At 32.7% G+C, this 22,398-nt stretch overlaps 1 protein-coding gene across 1 annotated transcript; it reads left to right on the top strand.

Annotated features, from left to right (window-relative positions):
* LOC105178755 (tryptophan aminotransferase-related protein 4-like) lies at positions 3,508 to 7,390 on the top strand. Its single transcript, XM_011102301.2, has 5 exons — positions 3,508 to 3,863; positions 4,634 to 4,925; positions 5,180 to 5,472; positions 6,634 to 6,905; positions 7,002 to 7,390. Exons 1-5 carry the CDS (start codon positions 3,574 to 3,576, stop codon positions 7,211 to 7,213), a joined length of 1,359 nt encoding a protein of 452 aa, XP_011100603.1. The 5' UTR covers positions 3,508 to 3,573; the 3' UTR covers positions 7,214 to 7,390.

Below are 22,398 nucleotides of genomic sequence, written 5' to 3'. Positions count from 1 at the left end.
AGACTTAGCAGTGTAAGAATCAGAACAATAGACATCGAAGAGCGTATTTGACAGGGCTGACAAAATCGCTCCTCTGCCTATTTGATCCCTTTCACTGCGCTGCGCTATCTCAACAGTTTTGGGATCGGTATCAGTAGGTTCAGGTCTGATCACCTGAATCACTGACAAATTTCATCGTCACAAAATCGCTCCTCTGCCTATTTGATCCCTTTCTGTCCACTGCGCTATCTCAACAGTTTTGGGATCGGTATCAGTAGGTTCAGGTCTGATCACCTGAATCACTGACAAAAGTCCTTTCATCGTCAACCAAATTTTCATTCGTTGTTGCCAGTGTTTGAAAAATTGGCCCGAAAACTTGTCCGGTAAACCGGTCAAGTCGACCTTTTGTGTGATCGGAATTGCAACAGAAATCGGCTCGGCCATCTTTTAGTACTTTAGGAAACTAAAAGTAATATTTCAAAAATGCTTTTGGAAAAATAGCATTTTCTACAACAGTTCCAACACAAAATCCGATTTTTCAAAACCTGTATATTTTCTTCAAGATTGTTGGAAAAATAATTGTTGTGTGTGTTCTCAAATGAAAGAATGCAAGCCTTTATATAGGCTTCCAAAAACCAGCAATTAAACATGGCAATGAAGACAAATTGATGGCCATGAATTCCCATTCAAAAACCGAAATCTGATTTTGAATAAAAATTGTTGTTTCATCTCAATCAAATGCAATGGGAGGTTGATTTTGAACAAAACTGCAGCATTACATTCAAAATTGAAGTTAATGCATTTCAAGGCAATTGAAAAGGGTGTTGGCAATGAGATAATGGCCATGATGAGGAGAAATAATAAGGCCATTCACTACCTCTTCAATCTGTGAGTTTCTGTATTTGAAAATCAAATTCAACAGAAAGTGAGCATCTCCCCAAGAAGTAAAGTAAAATAGACCAGGACTTAGCTTTCTTCAGCATAAAGAAAGAGTGAAATTGAGCAGTAGTAGGATCTTCCCCCAAATTTCGCTCTAAAATATGAAAACCAACGATTATATTGAAAGCTTTAAGGCACTTGAAATAAAGCAGATACTTCAGCAAAAAGTGGAGGGATAGGAAATTACAAACCAGCTTCTAATTGGGCTACACAAAAGCATATAAAACCCTTAAGGGGCCAATCAGGGCATTTGTTAAAAACAGGGATTCTAATAAAAAAATCTCCAGGTATGCCAAACTTAGATCTAAGATAATTTATATTTTCCTCCTTCACGTAGGAACAATAAACTCTCTATGATTCGGTACAAGAGGCAACTAATAAATCCTCGTCTTCCTCCTTTCCAACTCTTCTCTAGAAATTCTTTTCCTACTACTCACCTCCTCTTTCCTGTTGCCCCCTGAGGATCCAAGTTAAAAGTATCAGAGAGAGCTGCGAGATCAATCAGGAAATCTTCTACTACTCGCTCATCTACTTCCTCTTCAGACATGATTAAAACTTTCAGAAAGAACAAAGGAACTTGCCTAAAAGAGAAAATAAAGCGACATGATAATAGAGGAAAAGAAGAAACCTATGAAAATCGAAAGGTTAGAGGACACCCTAGCTTCATGGGCAAAAACAAAGGAGAGAATGTCATTTTAAGACATTTATTAGATATTTTTTAACCTGCAGGTGGGATAAAACATGATGGAAAGAACTCTCCAGCTAGAATCCTTTAGTCAACCAGCATTACTTAGGATACTCAATGGGATTCGACTGCTGACAAATAGGAAACTTACTCTCTTTTTTTGCAAGACATCTTACCTACTCCAGCAGTTCAACTCTACGATTTGTACTCTTGGAGCGGAAGTCGTGATGATGCCCCCTAAAATTATTGGACCAAGCCACAAGCTAGGCATACTAGTCTAGCTGGTTAAGAGCCCAACTGCTTTGTCAACAGGATAGATAAGATCCCATCAGCAGGGAAGAAAGGCTCACAGGTTTACCTGCTAGTTAGAAAACTGGCAGGCCCAAGAAGCAAACCACTCCAGCCGGCACATCACTACACAGCTGGGAGGATCATATAGCTTGCTAACACATTTGTAAACATCACCTTAAAATATTTCCAGGTGGTTCCAGATAAATCGGGCATAAATGAGCTGGAAAGTCTATGAATAACTAACTCCTGAAATTGTAGGCAGATTTGGCAGAGTTTCGTCCAGCTCATATATCTCAATCAATACTTATCCAAATTTATAATGGTTTGTTGCGGATGAAATCTAATTCGAAGAGCTTTTGTCGTACGACACTCAGCAATTTACCTCGTATCCAATTCTAATTCTGTACAAGCCTATAAATAGGGGTCTTGTGCAAGTTTCTGGGGCACGTCTTCAACATCACACTTATTCTCAAACTCTCACTTTCTTGCACCATTCTTTCTCAATTTTCAGGATATTTCAAACTTATATTTTGCACTACACTAATATTTATCACTCTCATATTATATCTCACCATTCTTCTCACTTATTTCAAGTTTTTCTTTTATTTCTCTTTTGATCCGGGAGTGCTAACCTCTATTTTGCAGGGCTAGTCCTTCGATAATTTTAGAATTTTTTTTTAAGATCCTTCAACCCTATGGTGCGGTCAAATTTTTGCTATGCTTTTTTTATTTTATTATATATATATATATAGAGAGAGAGAGAGAGTAGAATCATATCATACATCACCTGCTGGTAGGTCAAGAAAATTAAGTTTAACTATTCTCCTTAATTAAATTTAACATATATAGTAGAATTATGTCACTATCTCTCACTATTTTTTAGCATATATAGACAGAAGTGGCTGTACCTGGCGGCCGGCCCTCCTCTCAACTAAGGGTTATTTCAAATTTTATATAGGGTAAATTATATTTACGCTCTCTAAATTTAAATTCAAAAATATAATTTTTTTTAATTTTTTGAAAAATTATTATTATTTTTTGTTGCTATAGTAATAATTACATGTATAATTTCTTTTCAGTGGTAAAAATTTAGATAATTATCTATTATTTTTTACAAAATTATAAATATTTAGACCTAATATTTATAAAACAACTGAAACTAATATTTTCATAAAAATTTAAAAAAACATAAAATTAATGATTATTTAAAATTCTTTTTATCATAACCTAACGAAATCATTATTGATATTCATTGTTGAATACCCCAGAAACAAGACGGTCAAAGAAAGGTATATATGAATTTATCGAGACATAATTTTATTTCTAAAAGCATGCTAGGCCTGATCACGAGCATAGAAAAAAGATAGTTGGACTATATTTATTATTTAAACAGCAAAATGATCATTAATTAGGCTTAAGGACCGAAACTATTAATATTTTAAAAATTAAAGGACTTAAATAAAATTTCAATATGTTCAGAAACTAAAAACGAATTTGTGGCAATATACGAGGATCAAAAGTGTAATTATGCCATTACAAGCTAGATTTTTATGACCAACGTCACATGTGTACTATAATCTTATTTTATGTAATAGTAGCAACACTTGCATTTGTTTTTTGAGTGGGACAAAGAAAAAGTGAATTATAGTGGAAAAGTAGTAGAAGAGGGAGAGTTGACAATGATGATCGGGTTGTGTGCTGTGTGCCTTTTGGCTTCTGTTGCTCTTAATATCTTTCTTGTGAGGAATTTTTATGTCGGTGATGAGTGGAAGAAGCAGAGGCTGAGTAGTTGGGCTGAAGAAGCTGCAGCAGAAGCAGAAGCTGTGGCGTTGATTTCTTGTTCTGGGCATGGAAGAGCTTATTTGGATGGAGTTGTGGTGGATGGGAAGCCTGTTTGTGAGTGTAATACATGCTACGGAGGACCTCACTGCTCTCTCTTTTCTCCTGATTGTGCTGCTGATGCTGATGGGTAACTCTCTCTCTATCTCTCTCTCAAACTCCAAACTCGGCAACAAGGCTGTCGAAACGGTAAAATTGAGGTCTCATGAACGCGACAGAATAAGCAGATTCAATCTAGAAATTTGATTGGTTATATTGTTAAGATATTAATATTAAATAATTTTTCTTTATGACATTTAACTGTTTAAATTAGATGGGGTCTAATATGGTACTAAAATCAAGCTAAACATGAGGTTCTGGGCTTGAAACTTTTTGCCCCCGTTTATGAAATAAATGGGGTCAACGAGATTCGAGCCCAATACCTCTTGTCTAGTTTAATATCATGTTAAATGATCATCTTATTTTATCGAGAAATTACAGTTTGAAAATAGAACATTTAATATGAATACATTAAACTATGAGTTTTTTTACTTAAAGATTGTTGATCATAGCTATATAGACATTTTCCAAGATTTGTGCATTAGTCCATCAAGTTTTAAAAAATAATGTTTTGACTTGTACAATTGTTGCACTTATGAACAGCATGTTCATTTTGTCACTAATCTTATCAATCTATCTTCAATGGATTCTCTAATGTAAGACATGACTGTAATGCGTGAAGTTTAACAAGTTACAACCATGCAAGAAATCTTAGGATATGTCTATGTAATTATCTAAAAGATTTTACTCTAAATACGACATAAACGAAGGCTTTATTTCACGACGACATGCTTAATGCTTACGTATGATCTCTACTTCATGCTTAAAACTATACCAAACAATTGAATTTTGTGAATGCAGTGGTGATCCGTTGTTCTTGGAGCCGTTTTGGATGCAAAATCCTGCTGGAAGTGCAGTCCTGATATCAGGATGGCACAGAATGAGCTACGCATTTCCAGGCTCTTCTTTCATATCACAAGAGCTCGAAAATCACATTCGTAGAGTCCATTCCATAGCCAAGAACGCTGTCACAGAAGGCAAATACATAGTCTACGGAACTGGATCCACTCAGCTCCTCTCTGCAGCAGTTTTTGCCCTTTCTATGAATCTTTCGTCGCCTGCAAAGATTGTAGCTCAAGCCCCTTACTACCCGGTATCGTCCCAAACTATCAAAATCTTCACTCAAGTTTATGAAATAATTACACCAACTCCCCTAAAGTTGAGGCATATGACCAAAAAGACATACTTACACGATATAGGAACACGTCTGAAGTAAGTGTCGGTCCATTTTCCAAACTTGACGGACTATTCATAATATGTTGAGAGTTTAGGAGGTGTCGGTGTAATTACCCCCATCGTTTATTAATCAAGTGAGGAACTTAGGCGCATGAAAATTCATACGTGCAGACTTACAGGGTGCAAACAGATTTCTTTCAAACGGCGTGGTTTGGGTTCCAGGGCGATGCATCAGAGCTGAAAAATACCTCTGGTGATGGTGCAGAAGTGATAGAGTTTGTGACTTCACCAAACAATCCAGATGCACAGTTGAGAAATGGTGTTTTGCAGGGGCCCCATGTGAAGGCTATATATGATCATGCTTATTACTGGCCTCATTACACAGCCATTCCAGCTCCAGCAGATGAAGATCTAATGATTTTCACAATTTCAAAACTCACTGGCCATGCTGGAAGCAGATTTGGGTAATTATCACTTTCTCATCACATTTTGATATAATATCATTCTTTGTGGTAAGCATTCCTTAACGAGGTTACACATAAAGTTAAATCCCCTCTTACTTTGTAATAGAAAAAGTTCACTAATAAGTATACCAACAAGCATTTGTTATTGTACATATTAAACTACCTCATATTACTAGGCACTTCTCAAAGGGTTGGGGTATAAATGACATCTTTGGGTTTTAATTTAGGGTAAAATTCATTTTGTCATCTTAACAATGCCCGTTTTTATACTTTTTCATCGAAACTCTTTTTTGTAACAATTTACCATTTCAACTTTGTGAAATTTGTACTTTGTCATATATTATATTTTTTTTGTTGATTTTTCTGTTGGAAAAACATTATATGTTGTGCATATGTGGAAAGTATCACATCACATCCTTAAGTATCACAAGTACACTGCATGTGATGTTTTTTCAATTAAAAACTTGATTGAAAAAAGTTATAAATGGCAAAGTGCAAAATTTCATAAAGTTCAGATGTTAAATTGATACAAAAAAAAAGTTTGAAATTCCTTGTCGGGTAAGTTCCGACCCGCACGAAAGGTGTAACGATCTGGGCACCAAGGCTTGGCATGCCGCGAATCCTCTTGAAAGAGAGGGGTGCCTTCAGGAACGCGGACACAAGTGGTGCATGGTTGTCGTCAGCTCGTGCCGAGAGGTGTTGGGTTAAGTCTCACAACAAGCGCAACCCTCGTGTTTGGTTGCCATCATTGAATATGGAACCCTGAACAAACTGCCGGTGATAAGCCGGAATAGATGCTAAAGTATAAAAACGATAGTTCAGATGGCAAAATATAATTAATCATTTAATTTATTACTACATAATATAATATAAACTATGGTATTAGGAGAGTGTTTAAGTGAGCTTATAAGCTCCTAGAAATATTTTATAAGCATTACAAACATTGTATAATAAGATGCACGAACTTATAAGATGTTTTAAACAAGTTTAGCCGAACACCCACAAAATGCAAGAACAAGGTTTGCAATAGTCAATTAAGTTGTTCTGCTATTGACCAATTTGTCTTCCTTATTCCAATCAGCCACAAGTATTTTACAGATGAGCAAATAATGAACATCAGATCAGTGGCTAGACATATTGATCCATTTTTCTCTTGACCAGATGGGCTTTGGTAAAGGACAAGCAAGTGTATGAAAACATGATGAACTACATACAGATAGCAGAACTGGGAACCTCAAAGGATACTCAACTCAGAGCTCTGCAGCTTCTCAGAGCAATTCATGGCCAAAAAATTTTTCATTTTGCATATAAAACAATGAGCAACAGATGGGAGAAACTAAGCGAGATTGTGTCGAGGTCTAACCGTTTTACGATCCAAGAAATCCCTCCTCGGTTCTGCAACTTCTTTGAGGAAGTCAGAGGACCGTCTCCCGGTGATCTTTCCTTTTCTCTTCTACTTGTTTGGTTATAGAATAGAAATCATTCTGATGTATCATTACGTTAAAAAATGATGTTCATGTCAATGACAGCATATGCATGGTTAAAATGTGAGAGGGAAGAAGACTCAAACTGCAGGGCAGTCCTCCGGGCAGCTAAGATCATAGGCCGCGAGGGAAGCTTGTTTGAGTCTGATGATCGTTATGTACGTCTCAGCCTCCTTAGGAGCCAAGACGACTTCGACTTGCTGCTGCGTCGGTTAAACGATCTCATCTCTGAGGAGAAAGGAGCACAAACCATGTGAAGTCACAGAATCATCAATCTCTGGTTGATGGCCATGTTTACCCACCTCTCATTGCTCAATTCCCTGTAATACTGTAATAACAACTTTAAACAGGTCATGCTCATCATGACCTTAAGACTTACATCAAAAAAATTAAGAATTATATTAATGTAAGAGATGTTGACAATGAGATACAAATTAGACCCCTTTTGCCAAAACCTCAAATTGCCTGCATGCTACAGCTTGCGCATCTGAACGGCAATTGTCGTTACAGGGGTTAGACGAGCTCGTGTCTGGCCCCAACTGTCCGTCTTTGGTTTACATGATCTGCTTTTACTTAAGAAGCAAAGAAATGCCAGAATCAGAATCAATAGTATAGAAATTTCTAGTTGCTGCCATGGCAAAAACTCCATTCTTTGACCACCCCTGTTGGTGGTCTCATGATCAAGAATACAATCGACAGTCCTTGTTAGTGTATCCAGGCATGGTTGCTTTATCAATAAACCACATCAAACTCCCAGAAAGAGATATGTAAGATATTAACAAGACAGACATACAACTTTGCCTCTAAGATGCAATGACTCCATCAAACAATCCATGGAACAAACTATGATTTTCTTACAACTTACCAACATGAGTTCTAAGGACGTTTTAACTAGGATTGGTGTGCGCATTTTGGAATTGAATTTCGGTTAATCAAAATTCGGGTTCGGTTCGATTCGATAAATGACCAAAAAACCCCAAAAAAAAAATTAAAAAGATCCTATAAATCAAAATTCCAAATTTACGTGTCAAAAAACATGAAAAATATAAACTTATGAAGACATCATAAACCAGTTATAATTCCAACACATGCAATCACATCCAAAAATATTATTACAAAACTAAAAATACAGTTATACAAAGCCCAAGTTACCCAACACATAAATCAACTACTAATAAATTTTTACATCAATACAATTTATATTCAAAATATCCAAATACAATCCAATATATTACATATGACAGTTTGATAAATGAATTGTGATATGTGAATTTGTGATGAAGAAGATTAGATTTATCATTTAGGGCTTATTAAAATTATTTTTTTTAAATACTGTGTATTTAATATTTATATATATTTAGTTATTATATATGTATATATAATATATTTTGGTATATATTTATTATATGTGTTTATTTATTATACATTTAGATATATAATGTTTTTTGAAGAAAAATCAGTATTCGGTACTGTAAGGTTAACGAGTACCCAAAATCAGAATCCAATGAAAAAGAAAAAAATTGTACCAAATATGGAACTAAAATTTTGGTTCAGTATCCTCTACAAAAGTTTGGTTCGATCTTTAAAAGGAATAATTTCATTTTTCATACTCAAAGATATCTCTTTTTTAATTTTAATACCGAGGTCTTCAAGTTTTCAAATTTGATATCTAAAATTTTTAATTTTTATAACCACCATTAGTTTGACCGTTTGTTTCAATTTTGGAGGAAAAATTAAGTGAAATCTTGTATATATAAGGGGGCAAAAGATAATTTTCGTCCCACAACTATAGGCCATTTTCGTTTTAGTCCCGTAAGTATCTAGGGTTTCAATTTGATCCCGTAAAACTGAAAAATTCGCAATTTCAGTCCAAATTTCGCCGGAAAATTTTGTGGGTCGCCGGAAAAAGTCACATGCGATGCATGTGACTTTTAAAATTGGGGGCTCGATCCTGATTGGCTGGAGAAGCTGATGTGGCACATATGTGGCGCATACGTGGAAATTAAAAAAAAAAAAAAAACGACTGACGTGGATTAAAAATCGCCCGCCAGTCGCCGCCACCTTCTCTCTTCAATTCCGCCCGCCGTTACTTGGAATTTCTGGCCACCACATATACCATTCAATTCCCCATATCAAGGAGAACAAAACCCCTCAACCAATTTTGAGATCCCACCACGACAGCGACTGGGCTTTGAAATTGACCGCCGCGGACAATTCCTGTCGATTCGCCGGCGATAGGACGACCCACGATCGCGGATTGGTACCATTGGATTCGTCTCCTCACTGCGGTTTTAATGGGACTAGTCTCATCCATTTTCATCAACTAGGTGCAAAGATCCATCGTTTTGAAGATCTCGATCGTCGTCCCCCGCGACTGCACCTTCCGCTGGTGTATTCTCCTTCGTCTGAACGAACCACCTGCTCGGAATACCATCGTTGAACGCCTCTCGTTCTGGCGAATCTTTTGAGACCAGTCCCATCGATTTTGGTCACCTCTGTGCAAAGATTTGACGAAAGCCATCCTTCGCCTTTGCCGACGGTCGCGAGCTCGATTTTCGTCATTTTTTTTTTAATTTCCACGTATGCGCCACATCAGCTTCTCCAGCCAATCAAGATCGAGCCCCCAATTTTAAAAGTCACATGCATCGCATGTGACTTTTTCCGGCGACCCACAAAATTTTCCGGCGAAATTTGGACTGAAATTGCGAATTTTTCAGTTTTACGGGACCAAATTGAAACCCTAGATACTTACGGGACTAAAACGAAAATGGCCTATAGCTGTGGGACGAAAATTGTCTTTTGCCCTATATAAGGACATGTTTGGCTGTCATTTTATTCAACAAAAAAAATATATATATATTTTGAGTTTAATTTTACAATTAAGGACACATGATCGACGAAGAATTATATAAATGTGATTTCTCGCAACCCTTTCTAAAATGCCTAACTCCGAAGCGGGGAATTAGGTCCTAAAAGAGATACAAGAGGGAATCTACGGAAACCATCTTGGAGGAAAAACCATAGCGGGGAGGGCCTTGAGGCAGATTCGTTTGGCTAACAATGCTCCCCAACGTGCATGAGTTGGTAAGGTGATGTCGAACATGTCAAGAACATGCAAACATTAATAACCAACAGAAAGTGTTAATGCAGCCCCTTGAAAGTCCTTACCCTTTTGATCAGTGGAATTTGGATCTAGTCGAACCTTTTTCACAAGCCGCAGGACAGAGAAAGTTATTGATCATCGCGGTTGACTATTTTACAAAGTGGGTAGAAGTCGAGCTGTTGGCCAAGATATCAGAGAAAGAAGTGATCAAGTTCCTATGGAAGAACATCATATACCTTTTTGGCAATCCCCGCGCCCTAGTATCTGACAATGGGACTCAGTTTTCGGGGAATAAACTTAAGGACTGGTGCAAGGGACTGGCGATCAAACATTCTTCACTTCAGTTAGTAATCCCCAAGCAAATGGGCAAACGGAGGTCACCAACCGCACAATCCTTCAGCACTTAAAAACTCGATTGGGAACCGCCAAAGGGGCATGGGTAGATGAGCTCCCTAGTGTTTTATGAGCGTATCGAACAACGCCGAGGACCACTATGGGAGAATCCCCATTCAACTTATCTTATAAGACGAAGGCCATAGCGCCGGCAAAAATAGGAGAACTTAGTTGGCAAGTGAAACATTACAACCCGAACTCCAACGAGCAAGGATTGAAAATGAACCTAGACTTTATCGAAAAGGCCAGAGAGAGAGTCATAGTCTTGGCCACTATGTACAAAGCCAAAATGGTTAAAGCGTATAAAGCAAAAGTCAAGCCGAGAAATTCTCAACTAAGAGATTTAGTGATGCGGAAAGCCAATGCTTCTGGTCCCATTGGAAAGTTGGATCCGAAGTGGGAAGACCCCTACAAGATGATAAAGGTTGTGAATGTGGGGGCTTACAAGTTGCAACAACTCGATGAAAAGAACATCCCTCGCACGTGGAACGTTGCCAACCACAAAGGCCATCAACCCAAGACACTCAAATGCTTGAGAACCCAAAAGCCACAGAGGCTAGCCACTAAGGCTTGTAGACTCAACCACATAGGCTAGGTTAACCATGGCCAAAAAGGCACATGATCAAACCAAAAGACCACAGAGGCTCTTATCTAAGGCCACGAAAGCAGAGCCAAAAAAGCTTTAGATAATTAGGGTTTTTCAGAGAGAAGGGAAGAAGAAGACTGTAGAGGATATTTTTTCGTCTGAAGGCCAGAGGCCAAGAAACATGTATATAAAGGAGCAAGCCATTAAATGGCCGGGAGAACTGGACTGAGCCTAATGTGGATTTAGACCACAATTATTTTGCACATTCAAAGTCTTGCAGATTTTCCTGACATATCCATTTCTTAGCTAAGAAATGAAAACAAGTTAACGTTTTAGCTTCATCATTAGAATGTGCATGAAAATTGGAGCACAGATCAAAGACTAAATGTAAGCGATTGGATTTAGAGAGAGAAAGAGGAGAGAGAGTATCATCGAAGGATTGAATCTGCACAAGTCAGATGACATTGCAAAAAGAGGAACTCTACTTTGAAGAACTAATTTATGTAATTGTTTTTTTTAAATTAATTTAAGTCATATTATTAATTTTATTTTATATTATCAGAAAAAAAAAAATTATTTTTTCTAAGAGAACTTAAAATAAAAAAATATATTTTCTTATTCAAATTACATCCAGAAAAGAAATTTAAAAGATATTATAAATGTCAACTTTAATTTCAAATGAGGTATATTTTTCTCTTATGATATTTCTATAAAAATCTGAACTCGTTAAAATTATTTGAATTTAATTTGGTACCAATTTTTATCATTATTTTAATGAGTTATATTTATTAATTTTAATTTATTTTATAAAAATATATTTTTCTATATTTTTTAAGAAATGTACGAAAATAAAATATTTAAGATGGTATTGCAAATTACGTCAACATGAATTTCAAGTGAGATATAAATTTCTTCTAAATTTAAAAGTTATTCACTAAAAAACAAACTTACAAAAATAGTTTCGAATATATTAATTCTAAATATATAATTTAAAAAATTAAGAACAAAATATACCAATATAAGTATATAAGCCAACCAATTCTTAAAGATAAATAAACTGGACAAAGTAATATGTATGAAGCACAAATATAGCATAAATTATTGTTAATTATATTAAATACCATCTTATAATACTTATATGATTATTACTTCATGAACGAAAATTATTATTTTAAATGAATCCAACGTCTAATCGAGTCAATAACATTTAAATAGATAAATATAAATTTTATATTTTATAGAACTTGTAAATTTATTCATTTAAGAATAATATTTATAAAAATAAGTGTACGTGAAAAATTAGATCAAAATTAACTGATCCACCCCTATGACATATATTGGGTCATACCATGTAGGAGGGAGTTTGTCGTGTGGGATTGATCAGTAGAATGTATGTAGACACATTTTACTCTCCCATACAAACAATATATAACCCCTCTTGGCCTTAGCATGCATTTTTCCCTCTCTCACATTTTCACACTTTCTCTTGTTGTCTTTGATCTACGATCAAGTATAGAGTTATAAAGACTTTTGATAAAGAGAATAACACTGACTCATAGTGTAGTTCTCTTTGATTATTTTCTTCTAAATGGATTTTGATTTTCTCTAGTGTGGATCATTTCTAATTTAGAGCGTAGGGTGAACACATAGGAAGTAAACTGATTTGCCGATTGAAACAAAACACAAAAAGGTAATAACCATTTACGTTATATGCTGCTCTTTGTTCGTTTATATTTATTTATAGCCTAGTGTGTGTCGGTGCTTATTTATTTTAATCCTCATTCGAGAACCACCAAGGGCACACCCTTTGGTCGACTTGAAATTTTAATTATTCCGTTATTTCTTTCTTTTATTTGCACTCTTGCTGCGCATATTCTCGAACCGATCCACTTCCTACAGGTTTAAAAAATAAGGTTCTGCACGCAAATAAGCCTAATTTAACAGTCAGGTGCACTTACCGTTTTGCAAATAAACGGTGGTCCAAAAGTGTAGGGGAAGGCTAAATTGTGGTACCTCTTGAAGGTATTTTGCAATCATGAGACTAAAAATGTGATGGGCCATGTATTGTGGTATCAAAAATATAATTTTTCATATAAAAAAGGGAAAAAAAAAATTGGTCTATTATCTTGGCTCTTGTTCAATTTTGATCCACTAATTATGATAATTATCGCATTTTATGCATTACATTTGAAAAATGCTCAAATTAGGTTCAATTTAGAGTTTTGGATTCAATTTTTCAGCCAATTGAATGAAAATTTATTTTTTTATATAAATTTATATTATACAAAATAATAATTTTCTATTTCATAATCTATAATTATTTATAAAAATAAAAATTTTCAGTTTTATAATTTTATGCATTATATGATATAAATAAGAATTTAATTTTTTATAATTTATAAGTATTTATAATTACCTATAAATTTATGTACTTTTTGTAAATTAAAATTTTACATATGTTTATCTGTAATTTTATAATTAAATAAAATAATCATCTATAATAATATAAAATAATATCTATAATTTTATGTACTTTTTATCTATATATTCTATAATTATTTAAAATACTAATTATTTTTATAATTTATAAGTATTTATAAAATTATAATTATAATTATTTATATAAGTGTTTATGCGGGAGAAAAGAGAGAAAAAATATCCATTTCAAGTGTCGAGTTATTCTTTAGTGCCACATGAAACAAATTAACCATGGACAAAATTTGTGCACTAAAAAATATAATTACTCAAGAAATACATCGAGCTCATCTGCCACGTCAGACTTTAATGCCAAGTGGGATAAAAAAAATCCCCAAATTGAAACGATTCCTATGAAAATTGAAAAAAATCAGCCACCAAAGTACTTAATTGAAGTATTTTTCCATATAGTGTATAAAATATAATAGTTATCATAATTAGTGAATTAAAATTGAACGAGAACTAAGTTAATGTATTAAAAAAAAGTAAAGAATTTATAGTGCTCAAACTTGTGAAAAACTTTACTATATTTGCTCATAATTCAAACGTTGAGACAAACTGCTATAAATAAAGACTGAAAAACTCACAAAATATACTAACACACTCGATCATACAAACGCGAGTCGTCTCTGATGGGGAGTACCCTAAATTTACCAAAATGTCCTTAATGAAGGGTATTTATGTAATTATTTAGAGCAAGATCCACGCCCCACTCAATCGGGTAGAAAGGAACCCGCCCCGGAAAAGGAAGACCCAACTTATTAAGAGCCGTCGGATCTGAAACGCAATCACCCAGATGGTGACATGTGGTTCAAACCACCGTACACACTTGGAGTTTTAAATACCCCGACACCCCATTTAATGAGGTAATTGTTCTTTAATATTTTCGACCTACATCATCAGCTCGCACATTGTTACCTCGAACAACTCTAACTTGAGCATCGGAGGGTCATTGTCGCGGATGCACCAGACGAGCCTCACGTTCGTGTTTTTATCCTCAGGATCCAATTACTCGATCTTGGAAGGATACATGGCCGCGTTCGATCTACCAGTCGAGGTCGCATATTTAGAGTAGGATCAGTCTCTATATTGTATTTTAATTCTTTTTATAGAGGATCATTTGAAATCATTATTACAAATTATTATCTCAAATTCAAATTCAGCCATCCAAATGTAACCTTAACGAATTTTAAGGGCTAAACAAAGTCATATTAACATAAATCAAGCCAAGGATCTTACAAAGACAAGAGAATCAAATCTTGTTTTAAGTCAAAATATATAACCTATTAGGGCCAATATATAAGAATAATTCTCATATTTTACCTTATAATATAGTGACAAAGTGGTCAACATGATCAAACATTGAGAATTTTTTTTTCTTATGATAATATAAATATTTAGTTTATTATTAAATTCATCAAAAATATCTACCAAAAAGTTGGGACACCTTATATATGTCGTAAAATAAATAAAATAAGAAAGTAAATCGGACTAGGATCGCTAGAAGAAATTTAATATTTAACTATGATTAATTATCATAGTTAAAATTTAATAATCGTTATAAATAGTTGTTGACCATGGCCATGCGTTGTTGGCTGTGTTTTTCTGCAAGTATGGCGAAAAATATCTTATAATCATGACAAAAATAATTTTTATAATGGATAATCTATGTTTTTGTATAAATTTTTATTTGTTCATGATGAATAATATTTATTTACCATAATTTCAATCTATAGTCAATAAAATTATAGGCAATAGTTAATTTCCTTAGGGTGAATGATGATCAAATATTTGATCTTACTTCATTTTCCCTTTTTATGTCGTAAAATAAATAAATAAATTATATCATCGATTAGTAAAATTTGGTGAGAAAAATTAAGAACCGAGTTAATTAAGTCTCAAAGAAACGCATATTTTGATATACTTCATGATTAAAAGGCTGTAAGTTCGAGTTTTATGAATGTGGGTGTACGTCTATTTTTATAATAATTTTTTGTCTTTTTGTCTCGTTTAAAGATATTTATTGGTTTGAATTATTTATGAATTGACTCGATTTTTAAATTTGAACATTACGAATGTTCTAATAAATAGTATATTATAAAGAAATTATTTTTTTCAAAGCAAAGCAATTCCGAAATTCATGTAAATTTAGTTTTAGTCATCACATAAGTGAGAATCTAATTTCTTGAGAGTTAATTATAATTTATTATATCTATACTCTCTTAATAATTTTATTTATCTTTTCACCCTTTTAATTACTTCTATTATTCCCATTATATCCAACTAGGAAAACTAAATTTATGCTTAGTTATTTATATTTATTTAATTTTAATTTTTTTTATTCTACTCCAATTTTCTTATATTTTCTCCTTTAAAATTATTTATTTTATCTGAAAGTATTATCTTTTTCTCCTTGTTATGTTTCAAAAGGTTATATTAACTTTTAATTTATACAAAAATGAATTAAATAAATTTCAGTACAAAATATTTATTTAATCATAGATTAACATGATTTGGGGTTCGATTCATACGGTATCCCGTTATACAATATATTATTCGATCAAGTTTAAATCTTGTGGGAAGGAGCCTTATGATTTTATACTATTAAGATGAATCGTTAACAAAATGAGATATTAAAATTAGAAAAAATATAAGTAACCCTATTGTGATATCATAAATGAGCAAATTACCCCTTTATGAAATAACAAGTAGCGATTTATCTTCCTGTATTTTTTAAAATATAATAATTTACCCGATATGATTTTTAAAATGAAGCAATTTACCTCCATGTATTGCTTCATTAGAAAGTATAGGGGGGTAAATTACTGTATTTTTTTTTCATAGGAGGATAATGTGCTCATTTTCAATATCACAGGAGGATAAATTGTTATTCACCCCATTAAAATTCATAACCACTTAAATTTCTTATCTATAACTAATGTGGAATGATTTTTTTACAGGATAATTGCGATTTTGATTCTCAAACAAAATCACTTATACAATTTTGGTCCTCAAACAATTTGAAGTTGCAGTTTTCATTCTCAACTTGTTATTTTTTTTATATTTTTATTCCTTTCATTAGTAAAATATTAACACAAGTTTCATTTGAAGAGGAAAAATAGTTATTTTTCTCCCATTTTCTAATTTTTTTAAGTTTTTGTTCATTTCTCTCATTTTTCTTCAAGTTTCAAGAGAGAAATAATTAAAAAAATGAATTTATGCGATAAATTTCCTACAGGATCTTAAAAAAAACTAAATATACCAATAAAGCCACAGTTTAAGCTATTCGATGATCTGTTCGCTTCAATTGGCCGAACTGAGACTGGCCAATGGACATAGATTGGATTACAAGAAAATGGAGAGGGCAACACATTATTAATCTGGCTAATCGTGCGCTACTAGCTTCATGTGTGTATTATATTTGGAGAAACAAAACTTGAGCAGTATGTTTGGTTTCAATTTTAAGATGGGCCAAAATATAGTGTATGTTTGTCTTGTTTGGTTTTGTAAGTTTTGGATATATTTTTTATTATTTTAAAATAGTTTTAGTTATTTTTTGTCCAAAAAATATAATTAATTAAAAAATAATATTTATTTTAATCACTCACAACTAAATAAATTATATATATTTTTACACATACATATATATAAAAGAGACATGATTTGACAATGAACAGTACTTTTTATCTCCCCACTATCCAACATCAAACATACCATACTTATTTTATATTATTTCCAAAAACAAATTCAAACATACACACTATCTCTAACTTATTTTTATTTATCTTTGTTTTGCTCTCTCTATCTTCACAAAACACCCCAAAACAAGTTAAAAACAAAACCAAACATTATGGAGACTTTTTGAGTAGTCCGAGCGAGAACCGACCGCACTTACTGGACTCATTGTGGAATAAGTTAAACAAAGGATTCTTAGTGCTTCTTTAGCTCGTTATGTTAGTTCTTGTGCGTTATATAGACTTTGGCGTATCCCTTGGCCTATCGAGAGAGATACCACTCATTGAACACTGTTGTACTGTACGATTGTACTATTTATTTAATGAAAATTGCATTTACCAAAAAAAAAAAAAAAACACAACAGTTTAAGTACAAAAACTGTAATTTTAAATTGTTTGAAAATCAAAACTGCACAAATAACTTTAGTTAAGAAACAAAATTGATTTATCCCGATATTTTATATTATATATAAAATTTCGAATATTTTCACACACATCGATTGTACCACATACAACTCACCTTATAGAATTATTATAGGGTAGCATCAATCATTTCACCCATAGACAAAAGTCTCAAGTTTCGACCGTCCAAAAAACTAGGACAACGAAATGAAAAAGGAAAATGACGTGAATGGCTGTTATGCCGCCACGTTGCTCATCCGACGGTTCTCGTGCTTTTATTAAATTACTTGGATACATGTTGTTGAGTTGGGGAGTTACTATCAACGGTAATTGACGACTTCTTTAGTAATAGTTTAATTCAATTATTCCATAAATCGTTGCCGACCATAACAGCACTTTCTCCTTAGTTTATGTTTCCGTGTTTGGCTTTTGTTCCACTAAAGTTGACAAAATTTGTTTAAAAAGAAAATGCAAATGACGCTTTATTCCAATATTCCATCTTCTAGATTCTTCTTAAAGTTGGGTATGTGGCTCAATTCATTTTGCTTTTAAGGTTTCTTCACTTGGAGTGCTTATTTTCCCCTGAAAAATATTATTTTTTTAAATTAAATTTTATCGAACTAAATGAATCACAGAATAACTGTGATATATTTATCATATTATTGGTCATTTTCTTAAAATTGTGCACCAATCACACTGCAACTGTATTACACTTGTCATATAATTAGTTCAATTCCGACTAAATTTGATCCAGATCAAAATTTTCTCTATATTAGTAATTAAAACACGCCCGATATGTATGTAATTTTATATTTTATTATATTTAATTAAATAAAAAATAAAAAAATGAATATCTTATAAATTTTGATAAATTGAATCAAGCTTAAATATGCATCAATAAAAAAAATATAAAAAATAAAAAAATTAATATCTTATAAAAATTGATAAATTGAATCAAGCTTAAATATGCATCAATAAAAAAAATACTGATAGAAAACTAATTTTAAAGAGACGGTGGAAAAATAAAAATATTTAAGGGTATTTTAGTCCATACACATGTTATCGACCCATGGTGATTATTATAGACCCGACACACTTAATATATAGTATATATATATATATATATATAAGAGGATGGTTTTTTATTTTTTATTTTTCGAATCAACAATTTATAATAAATATTTGTTGATTTTCAAGATTATGTTGTGAGCTTTTTTTTTTTGAAAAAAAAAGAGATTATAAATTTCTAACATTTTATTTTTGGATTTTATCAACCCGTTTTCTAAAAATTTTATCAAATATTTTCAGTATATTATAACATATTAAAAAAGCTTATAAGTTCTTCCTGACTGCCTCTAAATCTATTGAACTACTGCGTAAATTACATTGGTAATTTTTGAAATTAGATCCGATTACACAAGTACTTTGCATTAAAGATGTAAATGATTCGAATCGAGCCGAATGCATCATTGTTCAAACTTGTTTGAATAATTATCGAGCTCAAAGAATACGTTTTTATTTGATTATTGAATTAATCAAGCTCAAACGAGCTTTAATAAAATGAACATGAGTCAAAATTAAATAATTTTATATTATAAAATATATTTTATTATTTTTACAGAACATGGACGAGAATGTCCAAAGAATTTGTTCATCTTAGTGCTCAATGACTCTAAGGGAATTTCTGCCCAATAAAGTAGACATTGACTAAGGACAGAACCACAAAAGTAAAAACAAAAGTAATCAACCATACAACCTAAGATAGAACCCATTGTAATAATATATTCAAAAATAGGGTAAATATTATGATTGGTATGTTAAAGTTCGTGTTTAGAATCATTTTAGTTCGTTATATTGAAATTTAGTCCTTTTGATCTGACTATTTTCGACGAAAATTTTATCAAATTTTGATTTTTTTTAAAGAAAAAAAGTATTATACTGGTCCTTGTTTTGGTCGAGAAAAATAACATAGCCTCCTCGATTTATGATTCTCGTGGACTGATACAATTCCAAGATCAGAAGACGTAATTGTGACCAGAAAAAAAATTAAAAAACATCGTCCAAAATCAAAATATTAGGAAAAAAAATAGAATATTTTTCCTTTATGCACATAACCATTTTTTTCTAAAAAGAAAATCTAAACAATCAAACATAGATATAAAACCATTTATTATTTTTTATTTAATACTAATCTAATTTGAAATAAAATAAAATAAACACATTGGTATGTACATATAATACATGTATGTATGTCGTCATGTACGGTATGACATGCATGCAAGTCATAATACTCTGCACATAACCTCACCACCATACCATGCATCATGCCATACCCATGACACATGAGATGGGCCCAGTGTTCATGGGGCAAGTGGAGGAGTCAATCAGATCACACAAGGGAGGATATAAAACTTGAATCCAGTGGAGCCACGTGTCCTGATTAACCCTAATATTGAGAAAGGGCTATTTCTGGTAATATCAAATGCTTCGCTGCTATTGGATAGAAAAGGCGAAAATATCTAGAGATGGTGGGGGGCTGTCGCACCAGATATTTATGCTGCCCAATCTGCCCCTCAATCCTGCTCGTTCATTCCCAGCCACTGAATCTGCTTCCGTCTTCCGATTGGGATCCCGCTCGGGCAGCTTCTGCCCCTTCTTTCTAGCCTTTAAATCACCTACTTACACTAATTTATTATGTGTTTTATCATTTAATTTCTCTGCATTTTGCACTCTCTCTCTCTCTCTCTCTCACACACACACACACACATTAAATGTAAATGTTTGCACAAATATTATTATTAATCATTAGAATATATTATAAGTTTACAACAAACTCTACTAAAAATTTGACATAATTACGAATAAAAATTTAATAATACCACATAATAAATTCTGTTGTTTTTAGATGAAGGTCTGAATTTTTTTAAATTGTCAGTTTTGCCCTTACTTAAAATTTTGTAAAGAAGTAGACGAGGCGAATGAAAATTAAATTTTGAAAAAATATAAAAAAATATCCACTTAATTCATAAAAAAAATCAATTTTTTTTTTAAATAAGTAGAATTGTAATTCATAGTTCATAAGGATATTTTGGTCAATTCATCAGAAAAATAGATAAAAATCTAACTGAGATTGTGCTAGTTGTTGGACGTATGCAAAATCAACGAGTATTAATAATTTCTCAAACAACAATGATATATTAATTTATGATTGTATCAGACCTCGTGGAGGCTCGTTCTAATTCTCTCAAAATTTAATTATTATGTAGTTACATATAGAGTATTTGATACAGTATCACTAACTAAAATTTTGAAAATTCTCAATCATTAAGCATTACTCATTAAGCAAATAAGTGCTAATTTAATTGGCAAAATCGAGGCCTCGTAACCAAGATTTCATTAGTTTCAATCCCGTCAATCTTTAGATTAATTAGTCTACTTTAATAACAGTTCTTGGTTTATTGTAATAGTAATTATTGATTAGTTAACATACTTAATATCAATATTAACGTGTTGTTGATTGAAATTCTTGATATAATTATAATCAATTCACCAAAAAAAAATATTACACACCAAAATAAAAAAAATAAAAAAGTAGTTTTTCGAATTGCAATAGTACTAATTGGGATTTTTTTTTGAGTAATCGAGTACAATTACGTTATAATCTAAATTATTGATAAATATATTAATAATTAATGTCAAATATTTATAATTAATTAATAAATAATATTAAAATAGAATAACAGCACACGCGCTGATGTAATTCGAACCCATATTCCATAACCTTATAATTAATCATAGTGAGTGAGGCTCATCAACTGTTACGGATTGCTAATTGGGCAAGTTGGGTAATATTAAACAAAATAATAAGCATTTAAATAGTGTTTTTCTTCAAAAAAGAAATATATAATTTGCTTTTCCACTTTGATTTATACCAAAATAAAATAAAGTCAATTTGATTTTGTAAATTGCCAACTTGCATAAACTTACTTGAGTGGTTTTTATTTTCAATCATGAATCTGCACTATTAAAAAATTTAAGTTTGTGCTTAATGATAGGTATATATGAAAAATGCCTATAATACCCTTAATAAAGGGTATTTTAGTCTTTTCGCCATGGATCCGCATCTTTTCTATCAGTCGGGTCGGAGCGGATTTGATCCCGACCCAATTATCCACTTGAAGATCTAGGCAGCGACAGCTGTCCGATCGCGGACGTAAGCTAACGGGATAAGGCCACGTGGCCCATTCAACAGTATCCACCTAAGCCCTATAAATACCCTAAGACGCCATATTTCGAGGTAATTAATGCTAAACCTTTTCGATCTACGCCTTTAATCGCACACATTTACCTCGATCAATCTAACTTGAGCGTCGGAGGGTCGTTGTCGGGGACCTGCCCGACGAGCTCACTTTACTTGTCTTATTCTCAGGAACCCAACACTTGATCTTGGTGGAGTTAGTTAACTGTCGTGAGGTCACTCATTTATGTCGCTGATTTCGAGCAAGATCAATATTGTAAATGATCTGAATTTAAAATTCAAGATAAAGTAATATTATTAACTACAGTTAAATAAAATCAAAGTAAAAATTTAAATATTTACCACGATTAATCGACATTCGTCATAGTTTTTAGTCATAGTCAAAAAATTTGCCGTAGTTTCGACCATGGCTAATGTTTTGACTACACTTGCAGAACAACGATCAATGGTCGTTGTGAAGCTGTGATTGATTTGTATTTCTCACAACTTTT

The sequence above is a fragment of the Sesamum indicum genome, linkage group LG2 (genome assembly GCF_000512975.1).
Source record: "Sesamum indicum cultivar Zhongzhi No. 13 linkage group LG2, S_indicum_v1.0, whole genome shotgun sequence".
Taxonomy (NCBI): domain Eukaryota; kingdom Viridiplantae; phylum Streptophyta; class Magnoliopsida; order Lamiales; family Pedaliaceae; genus Sesamum; species Sesamum indicum.
Note: the sequence above shows the minus strand (reverse complement) of the source record. Positions and strands in the feature narration are given on the sequence as shown.